This window comes from Crocuta crocuta, unplaced genomic scaffold (assembly GCF_008692635.1).
Source record: "Crocuta crocuta isolate KB4526 unplaced genomic scaffold, BGI_CrCroc_1.0 scaffold243, whole genome shotgun sequence".
Taxonomy (NCBI): domain Eukaryota; kingdom Metazoa; phylum Chordata; class Mammalia; order Carnivora; family Hyaenidae; genus Crocuta; species Crocuta crocuta.
Window position 1 is genome coordinate 5,876,394 of NW_027529596.1, and position 25,194 is coordinate 5,901,587.

The 25,194-nt window shown below is 39.0% G+C and overlaps 1 protein-coding gene across 1 annotated transcript in view; it reads right to left on the bottom strand.

The window, feature by feature from the left end:
* The window catches only part of AKT3 (AKT serine/threonine kinase 3), a 288,804-nt gene that overhangs the window by 124,295 nt on the left and 139,315 nt on the right, over positions 1–25,194 (bottom strand). The window contains exons 3-4 of the mRNA XM_077761823.1: positions 15,830–15,941; positions 629–773 (exon numbers count right to left, since the gene is read on the bottom strand). Of these exons, the coding sequence (XP_077617949.1) occupies positions 629–773; positions 15,830–15,941 (257 nt within the window). The remainder of the gene's footprint in view (positions 1–628; positions 774–15,829; positions 15,942–25,194) is intronic.

The window sequence follows — 25,194 nt, forward strand, 5'->3', positions numbered from 1 at the left end:
CACACAAGGAAGCTGCTTTTTAATTTTCTGTAGCAATGAAAAATGTAATTTATAATTCCCATCAATCTATAAATTGGCATTTATTAATCCAGAGCACTCAGGGAAGTAAAGTCTGTTTCCCTCATTGGCTCAGGAGCAGCCATTAAAATAAGAAGCTATTATTTCCAAGACTCTTCGCGCGTTCCTGCTGATAGGCTGGGGCTCCAGGTAGGAAGCACACTACAATCATTTCTGCTTCTGCCCTCAGGGCATACAAAAGAAATACCGCATGGAATAGGACCCAATCATTAGGGAAAATATTATTGCCAAGTTCTAAAATGGTATTAAAAACAGTAAGAGAAAAATGCGAATTATAAATTAGCATGAGGACACTTCAGTGAACAACTACCTGGGAAGCTCTGTCAGCAGTCAGTGCGAAGTGCTGAACCACGAAAACAAGGTGACGTTTAAATTACTTGGTTTTAAACAATGACAGGTAGTTCAGATTTACCTGGATAAACACCACCCCCACCCATAGATTTGGAGAACTTAAGATTACTGGCCAACACTTTTTTCAATTTTTCGTGTGTTTCCTTCCATACATGTAAAAGTGCCGTGCTGAGGAGGGGAATAAGTTACTATTTTCTACCTTTCTTTTATGATGGGTTGTGGAAGCGTCCATCTCTTCCTCCCCTATATTATCAATTTGTGAAGTTGGGCTACAGTTCATTCTCTCCTCTTCTTGTCTCTGAAGTCTGTCTGCTACAGCCTGAATAGCTTCTGTCCACTCTTCCCTATAAAAACAAGTACAATTTCCCATTAAAAAAGAAGGGTAAATGAATCAAATATGTCCCTTTTGTAAAATATGACATCAACACAAATAAAGTCTATTCTGGGATAATACACGCATATACACAGAGATATGTCTTCCCACCCTTACTCAAAGGTGAGATGAATCCCCAAAGCACTTAACATTACTGACCTTAGGGTTGTAAGAGCATTTATTTAAGTGTGGATTAAAGAAAAAAAGGAAAGAATTATAAGAAAATTCAGTTAAAAGTCCCTAAAACTACAATTTTATTGCCTAGAAATATAAGGTAAAATTGTGTAAGGTAAAATTGACCCCTAAAAGCTTGCTGCACCTTGAAAAACGTTTTTGTCTAGTCATTGTTAAGTTCGTCATTGAAATAGTCAAGGTCTATACTGTAGTCTAATAGAAGTTCTAAGAAAAGGTTTTCAAAGCCAAGCCTTCAACTGTTTCCAAATCACAGATAAGTTAAAAGCCATAGTTCATAGGTAAGAGTAAGTCACAGGGGCTCCAATTGATAGTTGTTATCAGATCAAGAATCATGTCTTTCCATGTAAGTTTTTAAAACAATGTGTCAATTTCTTAAAACAAAGTCTGTTAGAATTTTGAGTGGAATTGTCTTAAATCTATGGATCAATAGGGGGGAAATTACTACCTCAAAAAATCAAATTTTCCAATCCATAAGGATGGTATAGTTCTACGTTTATTTAGCTCTTTAAATTCCCAATGCAATCTGTGAGTTTCTGTGAAAAGGTCTTGCATATCTTAAATTGAATTCATTCCAAAGTATTCTATTTTTAAAAAATATTTAGTTTTCATTGAAATATATTTGACATACAGTATTAATTTTAAGTGTACAATATAGCTATTCAACACTTACACTATGAAATGCTCACCACCTAAGTAGAATTACCATCTGTTACCATACAAAGTTATTACACTGCTACTGACTATATCTGCTATGCGATATTTTACTTCCCCATGACTTACTTAATTTATACCCAGAAGTTTGTATTTCTTAACCTCCTTCACCTATTTTGACCATCATTCCATCCCTTTCCCTTCTGGCAACTACCAGTTTGTTTTCTGTATTTATATATGAGTCTGTTTGTGGTTTTATTTATTCATTTGTTTTGGTACTTGCCTTTTGCTGTATGACTTATTTCACTTAGCAAAATACCCTCTACATCATTCATGTCACAAGATTTCATTCATTTTTATGGATGAATATAAATGTATCACTTCTTCATCCATTCATCTATGGATGGACACTCACATTGCTTCCATACCTTGGTTATTGTAAATGCTGCAATAAACATGGGATACATAGGTATATACATATAAAATATATATATCTTATTGAATTAGTGTTTTCATTTTCTTTGGGAATACCCAGAAGTGGAATTACTGTATCACATGGTATTTCTATTTTTAATTTTTATAGGAAACTTCATACTATTTTCCATTGTGACTATACTGCATTACATTCCCACCAACAGTGCATGAGCGTTCCCTTTTCTCCACATCTTCACCAACACCTGTTATTTCTTCTCTTTTGATACTAACCACCTGACACGTCTGAGGTGTTATCTCACTGTGGTTTTAATTTGCATTTCCCTGATGATGAGTGATATTTAGCATCAATTCATGTATCTGTTGACCATCTAGATGTATGTCTGCTTTGGAAAAATGTCTATTTAAGCCTTCTGCCCAATTTTTAATCGGATTATTCTGGACTTTTTCAGCTTTGATTTATGTGAGTACTTTATGTATCTTGGATGTTAACCCTTTATCAGATATCTCATTTGTAAATATCTTCTCTGATCCAGTAGGTTGCCTTTTAATTTTGTGACTATTTCCTTTACAAAAGCACATTAGTTTGATGCAGTTCCAATAGTTTATTTTTAATTTTGCTGCCCTTGCCTTAGAAAACAGATTAAAACCACACTGCTAGAACCACTGTCCAGAAGTGTACTTACTACTCATCTTTTCTTTCAGGGGCTTTATAATTACAGTTCTTTAATTAGGTATTTATTCCAGTTTTTTTTTTATATATGATGTAAAAAAAAGAAGTGGTCCAGTTTCCTTCTTTTGCGTGTAGCTTTCCTGCTTTGCCAGCACCGTTACTGAAGAAACGGCCTTTCCCCGTCATGTACGCTAGCATACCTTCTAATAGATCAGACAGATCCAGTGTGGGTTTATTTCTGGGTTGTCTGTTGTGTTCCATCAGTCAAGGCGTTTGTTTTTGTGCCACTACCATACTGTTTTGCTCACCACAGCTTTCTAGCATATCTTGAAATACGGTACAGTGGTATCTCTAGCTTTGTTCTCGCTCAAGAACGCTTTGGCTATTCAGGGTCATTTGTATGTAGTTCCATACAAATTTCAAGATTATTGTCTCAGTTCTGTGAAAAGATTATTGGTATTCTCATAGACATTGCAGTGAATCTGCAAATTGCTTTGGGTAGTATGGACATTTTAATAATATTAATTCTTCCAATCCATGAACATGCCATAACTAATTATTTGTGTCACCTTCAATTTCTTTCATCAGTGTCTTACAGTTTTCAGAGTGCAGGTTTTCAACTCTTGGGTTAAAGTTATCCTTTTTTAATTAATTGTAAATGGGATTATTTTATTTTAATTATTGATAGTTCCTTGTAAGTGCACAGAAATGCAAGACACTCCTGGATATTAATTTTGTATCCTGCAACTTTAATGAATTTATTAGTTCTAACAGTTTCCTTGGTGGAGTTTTTGGGTTTTCTATATATAGTATCATTCACCTACAAATAGTGACAGTTTTACTTCTTTCTTGGCGATTTAGATGCCTTTATCTCTTTTTCTTGTCTGACTGCTGGGGCTAACACTTCCAGTATAGTGTTGGTCAAAAGTTGTGAGAGTGAGCATCCTTTTTTAATGCTCCTGTTCTTAAAGTAAGAGCTTTCAAATGTCCACTATTAAGTATGATGTTAGCTGTGTGTTTGTCACATAGAGACTTTATTATGTTGAGGTACAACCCCTCATATCTACTTTGTTGAGGGTGAATGGAGTTGTATTTTGTCAAATGCTGTTTCTGCATTGAGATGATCATAGGATTTTTATCCTGCATTTTGTCAATGTGCTGTATCACACTGACTATCTGTGAATACAAAACCATCCGTGTACCCCTGGAATAAATCCTACTCGATCATGGGGAATGATCCTTTTAATGTATTTTGAATGTGGCTTGCTAATGTTTTGTGACAATCTTGCATCTATGTTCATCAGAGATATTGGCCTATAATTTTCTTTCTGTTGCGTATTTGTCTGGTTTTGGAATCACAGTAATGATGGCCTTGTAGAATGAGTTTGGAAGCAATCCTTGCTCTTCAATTTTTTGGAATAGTTTGAGAAGAACGAGTATTAACTCTTCTTTAAATATTTGACAGAATTTACCTGTGAAGCCATCTGGTCCTGGACTTCTGCTTGTTGGGAGTTTCTTCATTGCTGATTCAATTCTATTACTACTAGTCTGTTAAGATTTTCTATTCTTCCTGTTTCGGTCTTGGAAGAGTCTATGTTCTAGGAATTTATCCATTTCTTCTAGGTTGCCAAATTTGTTGGCACATAATTGTTCATAGTAGTTGCTTTTAATTCTTTCTATTTCTGTGGTGTTGGCTTAACTTCTGTTTTATTTCTGATTTTATTTGAGTCCGGTCCTTTTTTTTTTTTTTCTTTTTTTTCCGCTATAAAAGTCTGACTAAAGGTTTATCAAATTTGTTTTGCTTTTCAACAAAACAGCTCTTAGTTTCACTGAATCTTTTTTATTGCTTTTTAAGTCCCTATTTTATTTATTTCCACTCTGGTATTTATTATTTCCTTCCCTCTGTTGACATTGGGCTTTGTTGATTCCTTTTTTCTTTTTCTAGTTCCTTTAGGAGTAAGGTTAAATTGCTTATTTGAGATTTTTTCTTGTTTTTGTTTGTTTCTCTTGCTGTTGTAGCTTTTAGGTAGGCCTGTTTCATTGTAAACTTGCCTCTTATAACTGCCTTTGCTGGACAGCAAAACTTTTGAATTGCTGTCTTTCATTTTCATCTACTTTTTAAATTTCCTCTATGATTCCTTCAGTGACCCACTGGTTGCTTAGGAGAGTGTTGTTTAGAATCCACATTTGTGATTTTTTTCCATTTTTTTTTCTTGTAAATGATTTCTAGCTTCATGTTGTTGTTGTTAGAAAAGGTGTTTAATATGATTTCATTCTTAAATTTATTGATTTGTTTTGTGGCTTAACGTGTGATCTGTCCTGGAAAATGTTCCATGTGCACTTGAAAAGCGTGTGTCTTCTATTGGTTTTGGATAGAACGTTCTGTGTATATGTTAGGTCCATCTGGTCTAATGTGCCATTCAACTCACTGTTTCCTTCCTTACTGATTTTTTTTTTCTGGATAATTTACCTGTGGACGCAAGCTGGATGTCAAAATACCCTCCTCTTATTATATTGCTGTCAATTTCTCCATTTATGTCTGTTAATTTGCTTAATATATTTAGATGCTTCTTTGTTTGGTGCATAGAAATTTACAATTGTTATATTCTCCTGTTGGATTGATCCCTTTTTCATTATAATGTCCATCCATGTCTCTTCTTAAAATCTTTGATTAAAAGTCCATTTTGTCTGATGCGGGTATTGTTACCTACCCCAGCTTTTCTTTTCTTTTTTTTTTTCACTTCCATTTGCAAAGCATGTATTTTTCCAGCCCTTCTCTTTCAGTCTATAAATGTCTTAAGGCCTGAAGTGAGTCTCTTCTAGACATTTGGTTGGGTCTTATTTTGTTTCCTCCCCATTCAGTCACCCTTTATCTTTTGATTGGAACATGTAGTCCATTTATATGCAAAGTAATTATTGATAAGCATGTCCTTATTGCCATCTGTCGGCATATAACAACGGGCACATATAATTGTTTTCTGGTTGTTTTGTAGTTTTTCTTGGCTCCTTTCTTCTTCTTTTGCTCTCTTCCCTTGTGATTGACTGACTTTCTTTAGTGCTATGCTTGCATTCCTTTCTCTTTAGGTTTTGTGTATCTATTATAGGTGTTTGGTTTGTGGTTCATATGAGGTTGGTATATAACACCCTATGTATACAGCAGTCTATTTTAAGTTGATGCTCGATTAACACATTTTAAAAGCACCAGTTTTACTACAGCTCTCCACATTTTATGTATTTGACTTCATATTTTACCTCTTTATTTTGTGTATCCATTAATTACTGTAGAAATTAGTACTTTCATCTCTTAATCTTCACACTAGCTTTATATATGATTGATTATATATATGATTTATATATGATCTATTATCTTTACCATTTGTTTGCTTTCACCAGTGAAATTTTTCTTTAATCATTCTCTTAGTTCTAATTATGGTCTTTCTTTTCTTCTTAAAAAAGTCCCTTTAACATTTCTTATAGGGAGGGTTCAGTTGATATGAACTCTATTTTCAATTTGTCTGGGAAACTCTTCATCTTTCCTTCCATTGTGAATGATAACCCTGCTGGGTATTGTTGTTGTAGGTTTCTTCCTTTCATCACTTAGATTATATCATGCCGCTCCCTTCTGGCCTGCAAAGTTTCTGCTGAAAAGTCAGCTGATAACCTGATGGAATTTCCTTTTTATATAACTTGTTGCTTTTCAGGTTATTTTTTTATATTTTACTTTTGACATTTTAATTACTATGCGTCTTGGTGTGGATCTCTTTGGGTTTATCTTGTTTAGGACTCTCTGCACTTCCTGGACTTGGTAGTCTGTTTCCTGCTCCAGGTTAGGGAAGTTTTCAACTATGATTTCCTCAAAGAAGTTTTCCTCCCCCTTTTTCTCTCTCTTCTTTTTTAAGAAGCTTATAATGCAAATGTTACTAAGTTTGATGTTGTCCCAGAGGTTCCTTACCTATGTTCATATTTTTAAGATTAAAAAAAAAATTTTTTTATTGTTTTATTTCTGAGAGACAGAGAGAGACAGCATGAGCAGGGGTGGGTCAGAGAGAGAAGGGAGACATAGCATCTGAAACAGGCTCCAGTCTCTGAGCTGTCAGCACAAAGCCCAGTGCAGGGCTCCAACTCACAAACCATGAAATCATGACCAGAGTCGAAGTTGGATGCTTAACCGACTGAGCCACCCAGGCACCCCAAGATTAATTTTTTTAATGTTTATTTATTTTTGAGAGAGAGAGTGCGTGTGCACACAAGTGGGTTTGGGGCAGAGAGAGGGAGACATAGAATCCAAAGCAGGCTCCAGGCTCTGAGCTGTCAGCACAAAGCCCAGTGCAGGGCTCCAACTCACAAACCATGAAATCATGACCAGAGTCGAAGTTGGATGCTTAACCGACTGAGCCACCCAGGCACCCCAAGATTAATTTTTTTAATGTTTATTTTTGAGAGAGAGAGAGTGCGCGTGCACACAAGCGGGTCTGGGGCAGAGAGAGGGAGACATAGAATCCAAAGCAGGCTCCAGGCTCTGAGCTGTTAGCACAAAGCCCAATGCAGGGCTCCAACTCACAAACCATGGAATCATGACCAGAGTCGAAGTTGGATGCTTAACCGGCTGAGCCACCCAAGCACACTCTATGCTCACATTTTTAGATTCTTTTTACTTTTTGCTGTTCAGCTTGGGTGTCTTGCACTACGCTGTGTTTCAAGACAAATCAGACTGCCACTGATTCCCTCTGAGGGATTCCTGCTGGGTGTGGAGGGGCAGGAGTGACTTTGTAGGGGCACCTGCCAGAGCAGGTGCACATGAGTCCTAGCAAAGTAGAAGGAGAGTGTCAGAGCCAGTGCCTGCCAGCATAGGACCAACTATGCTGAAAGAAGGTCAGAAAAATGGCATCTGCCAGTTCTTCCACTCCCAGAGAAAGTTCCTACCAATCCCTCAGCCTCCAGCCAAACCCTACAATTGGTCAATAAAGCTCCTTCATCTACAGCGCAGAGGCTTTCAAACTACCACCTCTGTGCTGGGTCTCAGAGCAAGTGGTACTGTGCACCCAGTAAGAGCAGTGTCTGTTACCTATGGTCCTCCAACGTTCCTGGAATTAACACCCACTAACTTTTAAAGCTCTTGAGTTAAGCCCCACTGATGTTCAGTGCCAGAGGCTACGGAGACCTGCCTTCCCAGTGCAGCTCCCCGGGGTTCGGGGTGCCCAATATATGTGCTCCCAGAGGGCCTCTGCACCGAGCCCTCTTGCTGTGGGTCAGGGTGTCTGGGGTTTGGGTCCCAACTTTGTCTCCATAACTCCTAGTCCTTTCTAGGTGGTATTTAAAATATAACTTTAGCTGTGAAGAGCTGCTCTGCTAGTCTTCAGGTTTTTCCCAAAGCGAGTTGTACTACATACAACTGCGGCGCTGGTGTGCCCGTGAGTAGAGGTGATCTCTAGATCTCCCTACTCCTCCATCTTCCTTAAATGAAATAGGTTGAATTGTTTCCTCAGGACGATTCTTTCTTTGGCAACATTCTTCACTTTCTTCAGACCTCTTTCTGAGTTACCTATACTTTATTCTATTGTGGAGATTTTTTTTTAATTTAATTTTCTAATTTTTCTTGGCAGCACTCACAAATAAAGTTGGCTTCTATATGCTGACCTTGTACCCCAAAGCCTCACTAAGTTGACGTATCAGTTCTAATACCTTTCATTTTTCTGGACTTTTTACACATGTGAACATGTCTACAAATAAGGGCAGTTTTACTTCTTTTACAATCTATTTGCCTTTTACTTATTTTTCTAGCCTTACGTCAGACCATCATTACAATGTTAACTAAAAATGGTGAGAAGAGACATTTTTAATGTGTGCCAGATCTTAGAGACAAAGCAATAAAGCTTGTATCTTTGAGTACTATATAAGCTGCAGGTTTTTGATAGATATCCTTAATGAAGTTGAATCAGTTCCCTTCTATTCCTTGCCAGCTGAGTGTTTTAGTTATAAAAGGGTATAGAATTTTGGCAAATGCTTTTTCTGTATCTGTTGAGATGACCATGTAGTTTTTCTACTCTATTCTACTAATACAGTGAATTTAGTTGACTGCCTTCAGAAAACGCAACTGAGTTCTTGGATAAACTCTATTTGGTCATGATGTATTATTCTTTTTCCATATTTTCTGAATTTGATTTATCAAACTTTTGTTAAGAAATTTTGCACTGATATTCACAAGTATATTAGACTATAGTTCTATCTCCTTATGATGACTTTGCCTGGTTTTTGAAATACGGGTGACCTCATAATAAAAGTTGGAAAGTGTTCTCCTCTCCGTTATTTTCTGAAATAGATTGTGTAGGACTGGTAATAAAGATTTCTTTACATGTTTGATAGAATTCACCAGTGAACCATCTGGACGTGGGAGTTTTCTCTGAGGAAAGGAGTTTAAGTTATTAACTCAATTCTGTTCATGGATATTGGCTATTCAAGTTTTCTAACATTTTCTTGGGTTGATACTGGTAATTTGTGTCTTCTCTCTCTCTCTTTAACAATCTTCCAAGATATTTTTAATTCTTTTAGGTTTTTTCCCCAAAGAATTATCTTTGGTTCATGGATTTTTTTTTTTAAATTTTAAAATGTTTTATTTATTTCTAAGAGAGAGACAGAGAGAGACAGCATGAGCAGGGGAGGGTCACAGAGAGAGATACAAAATCTGAAACAGGCTCCAGGCTCTGAGCTAGCTGTGAGCACAGAGCCTGATGCGGGGTTCGAACTCACAAACCGTGAGACTGTGACCTGAGCCGAAGTTGGACGCTTTGGTTTATTGATTTTTATTTTTGTTTTCTATTTCACTGATTTCTGACCTCTACTGTTTCCTTTGATGTTTAGTTTGGGTTTACTTTTCTAGTTTCTTAAAAAAGAAGCTTAGGTTATTGGCCTAGCTTTGTTCTTTTCAAGTATAGGCATTTAATGTTATAAATTTCCCTCTAAAAACTCATTTAGCTACATCCCACAAATTTTTATATGCTTTGTTTTCATAATCATTCATTTAAAAACAATTTTCTAATGGCTGCTATGAATTTTGTTTTTGACCCAATGATTTTTTTTTTAATATTTTTTTATTTATTTCTAGGAGAGAGAGAGAGAGAGAGAGACAGTGTGAGCAGGGGAGGGTCAGAGAGAGAGGGAGATACAGACTCTGAAATTGGCTCCAGGCTCTGAGCTGGCAGTCAGTACAGAGCCCAATGCGGGGCTCGAACCCACGAACCGTGAGATCATGACCCAAGCGAAAGTCGGACGCTTAACCGACTAAGCCACCCAGGCGCCCCGACCCAATGATTTTTAAGACGTATAATCCACTTATTTTCAACTTAGCTATGTCTTTTCTTTTTAGTTTGCTTATTTTGAGAGAGAGAGAGTGCACACACGTCAGCAGAGAGAGCGAGGGAGAGAGACAGAATCCCAAGCAGGCTCCACACCATCAGTGTAAAACCTGATGTGGAGCTCAACCTATGAACTGTGAGATCATGACCTGAGGTGAAGAATCAGATACTCAACCAACAGAGTCACCCAGGTGTCCCTATTTTCAACTTAGCTCTGTCTTTATACTTAAAGTTCATTTCTTACAGATAGCACGTTAAGTGGTCTTCATATTTTTAAATTCTGAAACTCTCTGCCTTTTAACTGGTGCTTAACCCATTAATATCTAATGCAATAATTTATATGCTTACATGCAAGTCTACCATTTTACTGTTTCCTACGTGTCTCCCTTCTTTTTCCCTGCCTATTTTTGTTTCATTATTTTAAATTTTTTCACGATTCCATTTCAATTTTCCTGTTGGATTCTCAACCATTTTTTAAATATGATTTTTCTATACAGCATTAACGTTACACATGCCTGTGTACCTACATAATGTACTCTGGATTAATTTTTTATGATGCTATTTCTCCTCATATTAGCATTGCAGTCATCAGATGCTTGCTTTCCTTTTAGCAATTATTCTTGAAATTGTAACATTCATTCTCAACTTGGCAAAATCTAATAAAGCAAACGTGTTCATACTTTTAAGTCTTCTAAGAAAATGCAATGACATAAGATGCTAACTCCATTTTTCCCTCAACCTCAATTTGTATCTTATTACTTCAGATTTTTTATTCTTTATACAATTAAACCACAAAATATTATTATTCATAAGATCACTATTCCTTTGGTTTTATCAGCTTACTTACCATTTTGTTTCTCATTCCTTCCTGTATCCTCTTCTCCCATCTGGGATTATTTTTATTGTGTATGAAGAATACTCCATTGTATTTCCTTTTCTGCAAGTCTGCTGGTGAGGAATTCTATCACTTCTTGACTGAACTTACTAAAGTATTTGACTGAAAGATTTTCATCTTCCTTTCATTTCCGGAATGTATTTTTGCTCATTGGCACTTATTTTCTTTGAGCACTTTGGGAATATCATTCCATTATCTCCAGTTATCATTCTATCCCATACATTCCAGGTCAACTATCTCTACTTCTATCACCTTTTAGTCTAACTGATGCTCCTTTGAAGGTAAATTATCTTTTCTCTCCATCTGCTTTGAGGATTTTCTAATTGTCTTTGTTTTCTAAAGTCTAACGGGACTCAGCAGGTTTTCTCTGTATTTGTTCCTGCATGGGCTTTACTGGTCTTCTTCAATGTGTGGTTTGGTATCTTCAGCCATTTTAGAAATTTTTCAGCAACTATCTCTTCAAAGACTTTGTGTCCCATTCTTTATTCTTCTTTTTCGAGACTCCACTTACGTAAACATTAAGACCTTCTCACTGCATTCCTTTTGTCTTACATTCCACTCTGACTTAATTTTATTCTCTATCCTTTTCATGCTGGAATATTGTTATAACCTAGATTTGAGTTCCTAATTTTCCCCAATGTTAGGCCTAATCCACTGTTGAAACCATCCACCAGCACAAAGAATTTTAAGTATCTTACTTTTTGATTTTAGAATTCCCATTTTATTCTTTTTTATAACTTCTAGCTCTCTGAATTTCCCAGCCTTAATGTTGATTTCCTTGAAAGTACTAATACAGAGTTCTTTTAATTTCTGTCTGATAACCCCATTGTCTAGAGCACCTATGAATCTGATGCAGTTGTCTGTTTCGTCTCTGTGGTTTGTGAATCTTTGTGTCCTTGTTTACTTTTTTAATGTAATTCGAACAATGTATATTAAAATGTAAATAGTCTGAGAGTAGTTATATTTGCTTTTTAAAAGGTTCCTAGGAGACTAGTGAAAGCGGATCATGTTAACCAAATTTAAGACCTGGAATAATTGAAAGCTAGACTTCAATCTTTAAAAGGTAAATCTAAATCCAGTTTATCCTTTCTTCTGGTGCCAGCCTACTAAGTATTGAGGTACATGACCCCTCTTTGGTAGGCCCTGGATTCCAGAATATGACTCCTAGATTTGACGCCTACTCCAAATATTAACATCTCAGACACTTCTAGAATTAGCAGGCAACCGCAGTAAAAAAAGTGGGCTAATCTCTCTGGGTTACACTTCTCCATAAAGCTTTGATCCCATAATTCTTCACAGCCTAATTGGCTCTTATATGCCTTTTGTTTTGTTTTGTTTTAAAACATTTTGTCCACCTTTCCTAGGAGTTCTTAGGTGGACCACTGACCTAAATTACCTCATTCACCATAATTTAAATATATATGTATGCACTGCAAAACAGTACTGGGCCCAAATATCACACTAATGAAAGAAAGCACGGATCTTCTAATTTCTAAGTAATGTCAGAAAACGTACTTCCTTAATTTGGAAAACAGAATGCAGACTCCAATGAAGCAAGTAAACTTATCTTCTTACTTTAATGTAATACACTACTTAATATGAAAACTAAACAATGTTCACAAGCTGATCGTTTATTTAAAAATAAACATTTAATTAAAACATCTAATACAGGTATGCTACTAAGGCTCAAATAAGCCATGGAGTCGTATGAATTAGGGTAATGGGGAAACCCTGGTATTGTGAGGAAGTTTAACAAAGCGTTGTAGGTAAAATGATAACAAGTATGCACTAAGAACAGCGGTTTTCTAAGAAAAACACCGTTAAGTTTCGAGTGGGGACAAAAGAAGAGGAGTGATTTGTAAACAGAGACATACAAGATGAGCCAGCACAGAAAGAAACCAGCAAGGGAAGGGACTTCTGGCGCGGGGGCGAGAGAGCCAGAAAGAGCCACGGGAATGTGAGAGCCCACTGTGTGCTCAGCAGTTGGGAAACTACAAGGATATGTCACCACGCCTGTAACACAACGGGGTGTCCGTGCGCACACGAACATGAACCTGTGGGCGCGCATGCAGTAGGGCCATCATGGCGATAATGAGAGCGATTAGCTCTAAGGAAGGAAAACTATCTGGGTCTGTAAAGCGGATGCTCTGGCATGACAGAATAAATTATATACGAAAAATCACATTTAACAACGAATGATGTACATTCATTAAAACCAAAGAAAAAACAAATGTATCTGCTATCGTGAAAATGATTAAATACGGTTTAAAAACAAAAAAGTAGGGGGGCGCCTGGGTGGCTTAGTCGGTTAAGCGTCCGACTTTCGCTTAGGTCATGATCCCGCGGTTCGTGGGTTCGAGCCCCGCGTCAGGCTCTGGGCTGACAGCTCAGAGCCTGGTACCTGCTTCCGATTCTGTCTCCCTCTCTCTGTCTCCTAGAAATTTAAAAAAAAAAAAAAATGTTCTTAAAAACAAAAAAGTAGGGGGGCGCCTGGGTGGCTCAGTCGGTTGAACGTCCAACTTTGGCTCAAGTCATGATCTCCCAGTTCAGCAGTTCGAGCCCCGCGTCAGGCTCTGTGCTGACAGCTCAGAGCCTGGAACCTGCTTCCGATTCTGTCTCCCTCTCTCTCTGCCCCTCCCCCAACTGTGCCCGGTCTCTCTCAGTCTCTCAAAAATGAATAAATGTTTAAAAAAAACTTTTTTAAATAAAATAAACAATAAAAACAAAAAAAGTTCTTTCAGAAAGGAAGAGATAAAATTACTATTATCTGCAGATGCTATGCCTGCAAAAACTAAGAACATTTTGAGAAAAAAAATAAAACAGCAATAACGGAAGCCTTGCTTTACTATATCTTTCCTTTTCCATGGAATTGTTTTTCTTAATTTTCTTACTGCTACTTATGGCCTTTTCTTTCCATTAAAAGTTAAAAGCTTTATAGGGCCTCTGTAATTAAAACCATGTGGTCTTAGTGCTAGAATGACAGAAATCAAAGCGGGGGGGTAGAAAAAACCTAAAAATACAAATATTTCTGTATATATGCCATCCACAATGAGTGAGGGCAGAATGGATTATTCAATGAAAAGAAATGGAGAAAAGAAGAGAGCTGAAACAGTGGTCTCATCATTTGGGGGAAAAAAATAGGATTCCACACTTCCATCATGCAATAAAACAGATACATTTTTTTACACAGATTAGAGATACATATTTCATTTACAGCAAGGATGGATTTTAGACTGGCAGACGGAACACAGAAAATACATAGCTTTTCTACTTCTCACTACATCTTTCTAAGTCTTCATTAACATTAAAGTCGTATAAAATCTCCAGACACCAGATTCGAGATGAATATAGAAAAACACACTCCAATGGTAAATCTAAATATGCTGTTTTTCTTTTTACTAAAACCGCCTTCTTCTAGTCACAAATGCAAATAAAAACTGATTGTTCAGAAAAGTAGTGTGATATAATTGCAGGAACTATTTTGAAGTCTTAAGATATGGTGTAAATCCAGCTTTGCAAAAACATAAATGGCAAAATTAATCATGCTTCAATGGGATGTTATAAATCCACTAAGAATCATATTTTCAAAGAATATACAGTGACATGGGAAAAGTGCCATTCATTCAGCCAGTCAACAAACACTACGTCAGATCCCGGACTGTGCTGTAAAGATAGAATACTGAGCAAGGAAGATAAGATCTTTGCTAATCAAGAAGCTCGTAGTCCAGTGGGAAAAGCAAACGGAGATTACAGTGGTGATACACCAGACATAAAGGTTGTAGGGAGATACGTAGTATACAGAAGAGGGGCTGCCTCGTCGACAAGACTCCAAGGTTTTGTAGGAAACGTGTTATCTTAAGCTCAGATCTGACAGATAAATGGGAATTAGCTCAGTCATGGTTATGAGCAGAAGCAGAAGCAAACTGAGGACTTCATCTAGAAATGCTCAAGGAAGACCAGGTGGACAGGGGAGAAAAGACACCAAACTGTATGTATACTGGAAGAGCCAGGAAGAAAGTATTATCCATCTGTAACTCTGGGTATAAAATTATGAGTGATTTCTAGTCTGCTTCCATGTTTCTTTCTTTTCTAAAGTAATCACACATTACCATTTACTGTTTATTGATCAAAAGGGTATTATTAAAATAATACTTTACTGTTTATTAGGTCTTGGGGGAGGCTGGTTTCGTTTTTTGTTTTAAATCTTAGACAAGTCTCTTAAGGCCTGATTTACTCACTGGGAAAACAGGGCGAATAACATTTAACTTCAGAGTTGCTGATGTGGATCAACTATGATAACCTCTGTGCAAGGGAATGACTTTGTGGTTGTGGCTGTTGGACCNTGAGAAGCCACTGCTCTCCTCTTGCACAACCAGGACGGCCCGTGCCAATCCATCCTGGCCTCTTCTTCTCAAGCTCAGCCCCAGTCTCGGGATCCTTCTCAGTGTCACACTCCCGGCACAGCCACAGCAAAACGTCATGCCACTTGAAACCTTCTGCTGTTAGCAGGCTCAGGATTCCAAATATGGACACAATTCTACCACTATTGAAGTGATAGTTTGGTTATAAAAATTTTTTAACTTGCATTTTAATTGTTGAAAGTACTGTGTTTTGCTAAGAAGCTGGATCTCACAGCAGTCCCAGAGGCTCTGACTTAGGGTGTTGCCAAGCCTCTGTTACTCACTGGTTACACCAGAAACAGAATTTTTAAGGGACTATCAGACTTTACAAATATGTGCACATATATTTACAAATGGTGAAGTCAGACACACAGAGATCTTTATATCGATTGCAGCTTTTTCACAAAATAGGAAAAACGAATTTCTTACCTTTCCTCTGGAGTGTCTACATGAAACGTTCTTTCTATAACAGTGGTCCACTGAAGACATCTGATAATAAATGTGTTTGGCTTTGGTCGTTCTGTTTTCATTAACTGGCATTCTAGAAATGACATAAAATGTCTCTTTGAATATACTTAACATTTAAACCAGGAAGTAAAGCGTCGAGAACTACAGAGTTCTACTCTAGGCAGCCTCTCCGCTTTCCAGGGATCTCCGGTCAGCGTAGCTCACGCCCTGACCTCAGTATCCCCAGTCCGTCATCCATTCTGGCCACGTGCTCCATTAACCAGCCAAAATGGACTACTTAACTTTCCCCAAACACATCTCGCTCTGTCCTGTCTCTGTAACTGTGCCCCGGCCGTTCTCACGATCTGGAAGGCTGGCCGCTGATTTCACCCCTACCCATGTTGCAGTCACTTACAGTTGAAAGGTCCAGATCCAATCCCACTCATTCCATGAAGCCTTTTATATCAACCTGGTCTTAAACCCAACATTCACCTCTCCCTATTACTTATTATTGCATCTCTCATTTTTTCACTCAGTATAGACCTATCTTAAATTTATCATTTAAGAAGGTATCCTTCATCCTCCAGATTATAAGCCTTTTGACAGTATATACCACCTAAAACTCTTCGTAAACATAGCCCATAGAGCCAGTTCGTATAAATTAAGTCAGGGAATATCTCAGAAGACTTCCAAGAAGAGGAGGAGCATTTTGTAGTGGCTAAAGGTGTGGATTCTAAGACCAGTATTCCTGGACTCAGTTTCTTTTCCTACCATTAACTATGTAACCTTGAACAAGTTAATTAACCTTTCTGGTCTTCAAGTATCAAAGGGGAAACAAGAAGTATCTACATCTTAAAACTGCTGTGGGGATTAGTAATAAGTCAGGAGAACATGGAGGATAGCACGTAACACACAATATGTTGTCAATATATGTCAGCTATCATTAACAGGTGTATATACACTGAGCTGTACTGTAAGGATATGCGATAGCGGCCAACAAGACAGAGTAGGGTAGGGTTGTTTACTGACACTGCTCTTTAGAAAGAAACAATTTCCCCGCAGCCCCACAGCTGACAAAGTCAACTGTGTTTTCTCAGTGTTTATCTGTTCTGTCGTCCCTCCGTCATTAGCAACTACTGACCTCCATCTCTGTCTTTATAGCACTCAAGTCATTGACCACATTGGACCAGCTCTTTATTGACTCCGTATACCCAAAAAGATTATTCACCCAGGGGTCTCTGCTTAGTTTTCTTCTCATGTCGAAGATGATTTCACGGTTTCGGCCATCATCTCTTGGTTTACTGATCTAAACGTCCAAACTTCTTTCTACCTTGGATCTGTATTTCGTGACACCCGTGATTAATTCTATAGTGGATTGATCTACCTGGTTGGATTCCTGGTACCACACCTAACATCTACTCTCTCTTCTCCTGATTCTGTTCCTCCTCCTGGCTTTGCTAATTTTTCCACCATCCACTCACATCATGGGGTGCTCCTCTTTGATACTGGTAGTATTTGCCAGGACATGACTTTTCCAGCGATGCAGTCCTACTTTGGACTCTCACTGCCAAATGCCTCAACCTCCCCAGGGGCCAGAAAACCAGTTCTTCCTACTCAGAAAGTAATGGCTAGATCCGTTACTGAAAGTAGAAACCGTATTCTAAAAGACATCCGAACTCGGCACCGGTCAGATGAGCACAGGGTGAATCACTATTTTGTACACCTGAAATTAATATTTCACTGTATGTTAACTAACTGGAATTTAAATAAAAACTAACAGAAAAAGACATCCGAACTCATCCAAAAGTGAGCCAATGGTCCCTCCCCTTGCCCCTCTGCCACCCTCCGCTCTAGCTCTCTCCAGCTCAGACGACGGCACCTCCATCCTCTTAAGTGTGGGGGTCACAAGCCCTGGAATCACCCTGAAGTCCGCCTCTCTTTCCTCATATCTCATCCTGGATATCCTGTTGGCTCTGCTTTCGAAATGCATCTAGGATCACTTCTCACCCCTTCCACTGTATGGAGACAAGCCATCATCTTTCACGTGAACACGCCCAAAACCCTAGAGTAGCTCTTTCTGCCCCTTGCTGCAGTCTGTTCTCAACGCGAACAGCCAGAGATCTTAACATGATCGTCCGCAAGAATAAATTCTGCAATACTTCCGATTCACTAAGAATAGAAGACAAAGGCCTTCACATGATCAACCAGGGTCCTGTGTGATCTGCGTCTTCCACCGCCCGCTTAAGTTTCTGACCTCCCCGCCCTGCAGAATTCTCTCCCAGGCCATCCTGGCTTTGGCGCGCTTCCTCAGATAGGCGCTACACCCTCTCTCCCAGCCTTCTGTCTAGATGTGCTCTCTGCCTGGCATTCTGGCCCCTCATACGGCCCACAGTGGCCCCCCACCACCTCCAAGTCTCAGATCAGATCTCACTTTCACGCGACCATGCTGCTAAATACTGTGATATGCACCCCTCACCCAGGACTCCCCAACCCCTTACATGTTCTTTTTCACTTCACATACCACGTTATCACCCTCAAACATATCAAATGGCTTAGTATCTTTTTTGTTTACTGTCTGTCTCCCCAACAAGAATGTAAGCAGCACTGACAGACTCTTAGCACCTAGAACTGTGCCCATCTGTGCCTAAACACTGTCTATTTTTTGCCATATAATACACTTAGCAAATATTGTCCAAGCTGGATGAATTCTGACAGTAGTGATCCAACCAGAAGGTAGTTTTGATGACGCAAGAAAGAGGAGTATGTTTCTGGAGGAACTTCCTTACACAGGTAAGAAGGGATGGGATTTGCTAGACAAGTAGAGAGCTGGCTCTAGTCAGGAACAGAGTGTTAAGTGAGAGAATAAGACATGAAGATAAAGGGGCCCCAAAGCAATCAAGAGCATGCATGCAAATAGGAGCTGGTAGAAAGGATTTTCTTACTGCTTCTATGTTTCCAGTGAATTGGGGTATAAAGCCATCTTTTAAGAATCAGGTTGGAAGGGGCCCCTGGGTGGCTCAGTCGGTTAAGCGTCCAACTTTGGCTCAGGTCATAATCTCACGGTGTGTGGGTTCGAGCCCCGCATTGGGCTCTGTGCTGACAGCTCAGAGCCTGGAGCCTGCTTCAGAATCTGTGTCTCCCTCTCTCTCTGCTCTCCCCCTGCTCGTGCTGTGTCTCTCTCTCTAGCTCAAAAAAATATAAACATTTAAAAACTGTATAGCAAAAGAGTCAGGTTGGAAGAAGATGCACTGGGGCTTTGAGAAGAGAGTAGGGACGTTAAGAGCCCTCAAGGAGAATGGAAGCGAACAGACTAGGGAAATGTAACATGAGAGCAGGGCAGCCTGCGGGGCCCGCAGGAATTTCACGATCAGGAATTCTCACGCTTGTGTACTTCTCCCAGATGTATTCAGCTACATGGGTGCGGCTGGTCATAAGAGGGCTGGGTTTCAGCAGAGATGTAATTTAACCAAGTAAGTTTGGCAAAGCAAGAAGCATACACCTGATTTAGATAATCAACTGATGGATTCAAAATGGATAAGGAGGAAGACGAGAGCCTGGTGGAGTGTAAAATAATGGAAAGGTGGTAGAATCGACAGTTCATAAACTCTGTTATCAAGGTTAAATACTGTACAGCGATGTCACATACTTTTTGAAATATGAATGTTAAAAACACCAAATACAGAATATCAATTTATATTTTAAATTTTAAAGTTCTAAAATACTGTGCTATAAATACTATAAATAGGTGTAGTGTACATTTACAACCATGAAGCACAGACCCAATCTGATTCTCTGTGAAGACCACTGTTCTTCCCGTTTCCTGCCTCACAAAATTCCTATTTAAGTTTCCAGTCAGTGTTTATACAGTTCAAGTGACACCCTAGTAATTAACTTAAGTTAGGAATTATGTGCAGACCCTCCCCCACAGCACCTGAGGCACGACAGCACGTAGGGGGACACAGCACATACCTCATGACTGAACAACTGACTGAGTGGCATTTAAAGTAATGAACAGAGGACAGACACAAGATGGGCAGGCCTGACAGAAATACCCAGGAGTCAACTCTATGGACTATCAGAAGCAGAAACTGGAAGAACAGATAAGGGAAGAAAAAGTGCCCAATCCAAGTTCACCTACGCTTCAGTTACTTCAGGTCACGCCTGTGGTGATGTTAAGGTGACCAAGAGAGCAGACTTTGAGTGTCAGGGGCGCCTGGGGGGCTCAGTCGGTCAAGCGTCTGACTTCGGCTCAGGTCATGATCTCACGGTTTGTGGGTTCGAGCCCCGCGACGGGCTCTGTGCTGACAGCTAGCTCAGAGCCTGGAGCCTATTTCGGATTCTGTGTCTCCCTCTCTCTCTGCCCCTCCCGCACTTGTGCTCGGTCTCTTTCTCTCTCAAAAGTAAATAAAAAACATTAAAAAAAGCTTTTTAAATCAGAGTGTTAGACTCGAATCCAGCCTCTCTCACCAGCAGAGCTGTGAACCCATGTAAAGCACACCTCCAAGCCCCCAGGTTTTCTGTCTTTAAAAGCACTGTCAGGAATTAAAGAAAGACTTTAAAGGAAGTATATTTTCAACACTATACCAAAATGAAGATAAATGGCTACACTTTTAAAAACTTCTCAATGCTATCATTTAACAATGTATTTAAAATATTACATATGGAGGGGTGCCTGGGTGGCTCAGTCAGTTAAGCGTCCGACTTCGGTTCATGTCACAATCTCACGGTTCGTGGGTTCGAGCCCCACGTCGGGCTCTGTGCTGACAGCTAGCTCAGAGCCTGGAGCCTGCTTCAGATTCTGCGTGTGTGTGTGTGTCTCTCTCTCTGACCCTCCCCTGCTCACACTCTCTCTGTCTCTCAGAAATAAATTTTTAAAAACATTAAAAAAAATTTTTTAATAAATAAAAAATATTACATATGGGATTCTAAGTGATTATCAATCACTATAATTTACAAAAGTGATAAACAAGTGCTTAATTACCATTCTCTAGCAGATCACTGAAAAGGAACTCCTTAGAAATGAGTAAAATGTTTGTATTTACATAGAGGATGCTTTGGGAAAAATACTAAAAAAGTAACATAATGACCTGAGAGTTCCGCACAAGTTGGCTATTTTGACTAAATGTGCTACATATTCATGGACTCAACGACCTATACCAATTCTGGGCCGGCCACCACGTAAGACTCTGGGCACAGTGTACTGACAAAGATGAGTAAGAAAGTCTACAACCTATCACGCATACCAAACTCTGTTACTAATCATTCCAACACATGTCATTATAAAGTAACATTTCACTAATGGTCTAAACATTTCAGTCGGGACCTTCTGAAGCCCAGTTGAACAAAAACATTATGAATAAGCAGTAAGAACAGAAATAAACCTGTATTTTGTATGTTTCAATATGAAATACTCTACAAGTGAATCCTATTTCTAAATAATACTCATTAGATTGAGACAGTGAAAGAGAGAAGCAGCCACCAAAAGCTGGCCAAGATATCCCAGCGGTGCTTGCGTCAGTCCACGGGAAGAGGGCCCTCGATGGCCTCTCGGCTTTACTGCTGCACATACACAGATGCAGTCAAGGAGCTGAATCTGAATTCCAAACCGTTGACACTTTCAATTGCCATGTTTAAATGAGTGAGCCTGGGGTTCTTTTATATTAGCCAAAATATGGAATCGTGAGCACATCCTGCAGCTCCCCATACGATGAAGAAAAATACGGGAGTTTTCAGAACATGGTTCATGTCTGAAAACTCATTCTTAAAGGGGAATCTTACTCTTAAAGGGAATGGTGGTTAATAAGTAGACTAGCTAATCCTTCTTGAGAAGAATATTCTCCTTGGGGCATCTGGGTGGCTCAGTCAGTTAAGTGTCCGACTTCGGCTCAGGTCATCATCTCATGGTTCATGGGTTCAAGCCCTGCGTCGGGCTCTGTGCTGACAGCTCAGAGCCTGGAGCCTGCTTCAGATTCTGTGTCTCCCTCTCTCCCTCTCTCTCTGACCCTCTCCCTGCTCACGCTTTCTCTCTCTCTCTCAGAAATAAGTAAAACATTAAAAAATTAAGAAAAAAAAAGAAGAATATTTTCCTTTTAATTACGGGGGGAAAAGTTCCCAAATCAAGGTAGGCCACGTGAAAATTCGAAAATCAAAAGCAGAAGCTTCAAATAGCGATTCTAAAACATTATTAACCAAATGATGAGCTATGCTTTCTAGAGCCATTTACCACACAAGAAAAAAGCAAGTGTTCTCATATAAAATGCCAGGCAGGTAACTTTTATCATATCATAACCCATAACACTTTTGAGCAAAGCATTTGTTACGCTGGTACTTAAATTAGCTATACCAGTTGAATTCACCTGAGCAAGTTAAACTATAAGCTAAATTTCAAGTGTTCTGCTTATTTTTACACATTCTGAACCACAGACACCCAAGTTTATTTGAAGCTGTAATCACTTTGTAAACCTGGAAGTCAATTAGAGGAATTGTAATGTGCCAAATCAAAAAAATACATACCCAAAAACTGTTTTTAATATCATTTGTTCAGAACTTATTAAGATTAGGTTTTATTTCAATCTCTATAACCCTTTAAATAGTAATTAAAAAAATAAGTTCTAAAAAGCAACATGAAAACAAAGGCATAATAGATTCTATGTAATTAAATTGCATAATGAAATAATGCTGTCAGTTATAATGACCATAAAGAGGTTGTATTTTTTTTTTTACAAATAGTTTATTGTCAAGTTGGTTTCCATATAACACCCAGTGCTCATCCCCACAAGTGTCCTCCTTCATGCCCATCCCCCCTCCCCCCCACATCCATCAGTCCTCAGTTTTTGTCAGCATTCAAGAGTCTCTCATGGTTTGCCTCTCTCCCTTTCCCCCACCATTTCCCCCCTGCTTCTCCCTCTTGTTCCTCCGTCAAGTTCCTCCTAATCCTCCTATATGTGCAAACATATGATATTTGTAAAGAGGGTGTATTTTTGAGCCCTCATCTATAATACTATTGTGGATATTTTTTTTTTTTTAACGTTTACATTTTAGAGAGAAAGACACACACAGAGCACAAGTGGCGAAAGAGAGAGGGAGACACAGAACCCAAAGCGGGCTCCAGGCTCTGAGCTGTCAGCACAGAGCCGGACACGGGGCTCAAACTCACGAACTGTTGAGATCACGACCTGAGCTGACGTTGGATGCTCAACCGATTGAGCCACCCAGGCGCTCCACAGTTTATCACTTTAAAACTATTTTTAAATGTACACTTCTATGGCATTATGTAACTTTACAATGCTGTGCAGGCAAGCTAACTCATTGCTTTATTTACTGTCGTTGTGTAAATTATCTACACTTACTGTAGAACAATTCATAAACAGATTCAGGTAAAATGAGCATTAACCAGCATCCTACCACACAGGTATCATCACCATTAAAGGTTTAATGTATATTCCTTCAGGCCTTTTCTAAGCATTATTTTTATTTTTAGATAAAAATTAGATCGCAGCATGTAAGACATACAGAGGTGCTCTGCTCATTTAATATGCTGCAAATTTTTCATTTAAATAAATGATGGTCTACATCATTCTAATTTTCTTAAGCTTATTTATTTATTTTGAGAAAGAGAGAGAGCACATGCACGTGAACAAGGGTGGCGCAGAGAGAGGAAAAAGAGAATCCCAAGCTGACTCCGTGCTGTCAGTGCAGAGACTGACACAGGGGTTGATCTCAAGAACCGGGAGATCATGACCGGAGCCATGATCAAGAGTTGGATGTTTAACTGAGCCCCCCAGGAGCCCCTACATCGTCCTATTTGACAGTAGCACAGAACCCCAGGATACCCAGATATCACACTGGGCAGCTTATTATGATAGTAATCCACAAAACAAATAGAAGTGGATTATTCACATGTAAACCGGATGACATCTAACCATTTTAACATAGCCTGCTCTTGGGTACAGTGTTCAAATCTGAAAAATAATCATAAGCACCAGTTTTGGTTCAACCAAATAAGAAAAACTAGCCTCTATTTGAAGTATGATGAAACTGGGTTTTAATAGTAAAATTTTAAAAGAATCTAACAGGATTGTACGTTAGATTCCGAGTTCTCTAGGGGTAAGGTCCATGCCATTTCATCATCTAGCACTGTGCCTACACACAGCAGTCTCAGGTAGATACGCGTAATAAGAGATCATCATGTAACAAGTTAAATGACACTTGTTTTTTTTTTTTTTTTTAAGTTTATTATTGAGACAGAAACAGAGCATGAGTGGAGGAGAGACAGAGAGAGAGGGAGACACAGAATCTGAAGCGGGTTCCAGGCTGGGAGCGGTCAGCACAGAGCCCGACGCCAGGCTAGAACTCACGAACTGTGAGATCATGCCCGGAGCCGAAATCAGACACTTAACTGATTGAGCCACCCAGGTGCCCTGGAAATGATACTTCTTAGAAGCAATTATCAGAGAATATTCCAGAAGGCGGGACCCTCCACAGGTCACACAGCCTGGTCTCTCTGCTAAATGAATGTAGAACCAAAGTGAGGGTGATATAGGACCCAGAACTCTTCTGGACCAGCAGAGCCTTAATGTATTCTGTCAAACAAGCCATGGCTGTTAAGGCTATTTTAGGTGACAACTGGAGAAAGCCTGAATATGAATTTCTTCTTAGATATCATTAAAGATTTCTAAATTAATAAAATTTCTAAATTAGTAAATAAAGTCCACCTAATAAAGGTGGATGATGGTACTGTAACTATGTGGTAAAGTTCCTTATTGTCTACAGAGAAATCAGGTATAAACGTCATAATACCCGAGCTTACATGATATATTTTAACAAAATGATGATGTAAGTCTGGTAAAAAACATTAACGGTTAAGTCTGGGTAATGGGCCTAGGAGAATTCAATAAGCTATTCTGTTTTATCTGTATGTCTGAAATGCCTCATCATCAGAAGTCGAAAACGGAAACCCCTTCCAAAATAATACTAGATTCCTTCCTCAAAGTATATATCCAAAAACAAAAAACAACAAAAATAAAAACACCAAAGGCTTAAATGGCTGACTGTGGAAAAAGAAATTATTTTTTAAATATAAAATATACATGAGACTATCTAAAATAAAGGCAAACTTCTAGTTAATTAGGCTCATCTAACGCAATTTAAACTTCAGAATATTTCATTGGGCATTTAAGTTTATAGGAATCACTGCCCGAATAACCAGTGTATTTCCTATCAACTGGCTCACAACTCGAGCGCCTCGCGCTCCGCCTGGGCCGCCACGGCGGCTTCTGCTACGCGCTCCTCACAGGCCGCGCTGCGCACGCAGGGGCGTTACTGTCACCACACACGCACACCACGAC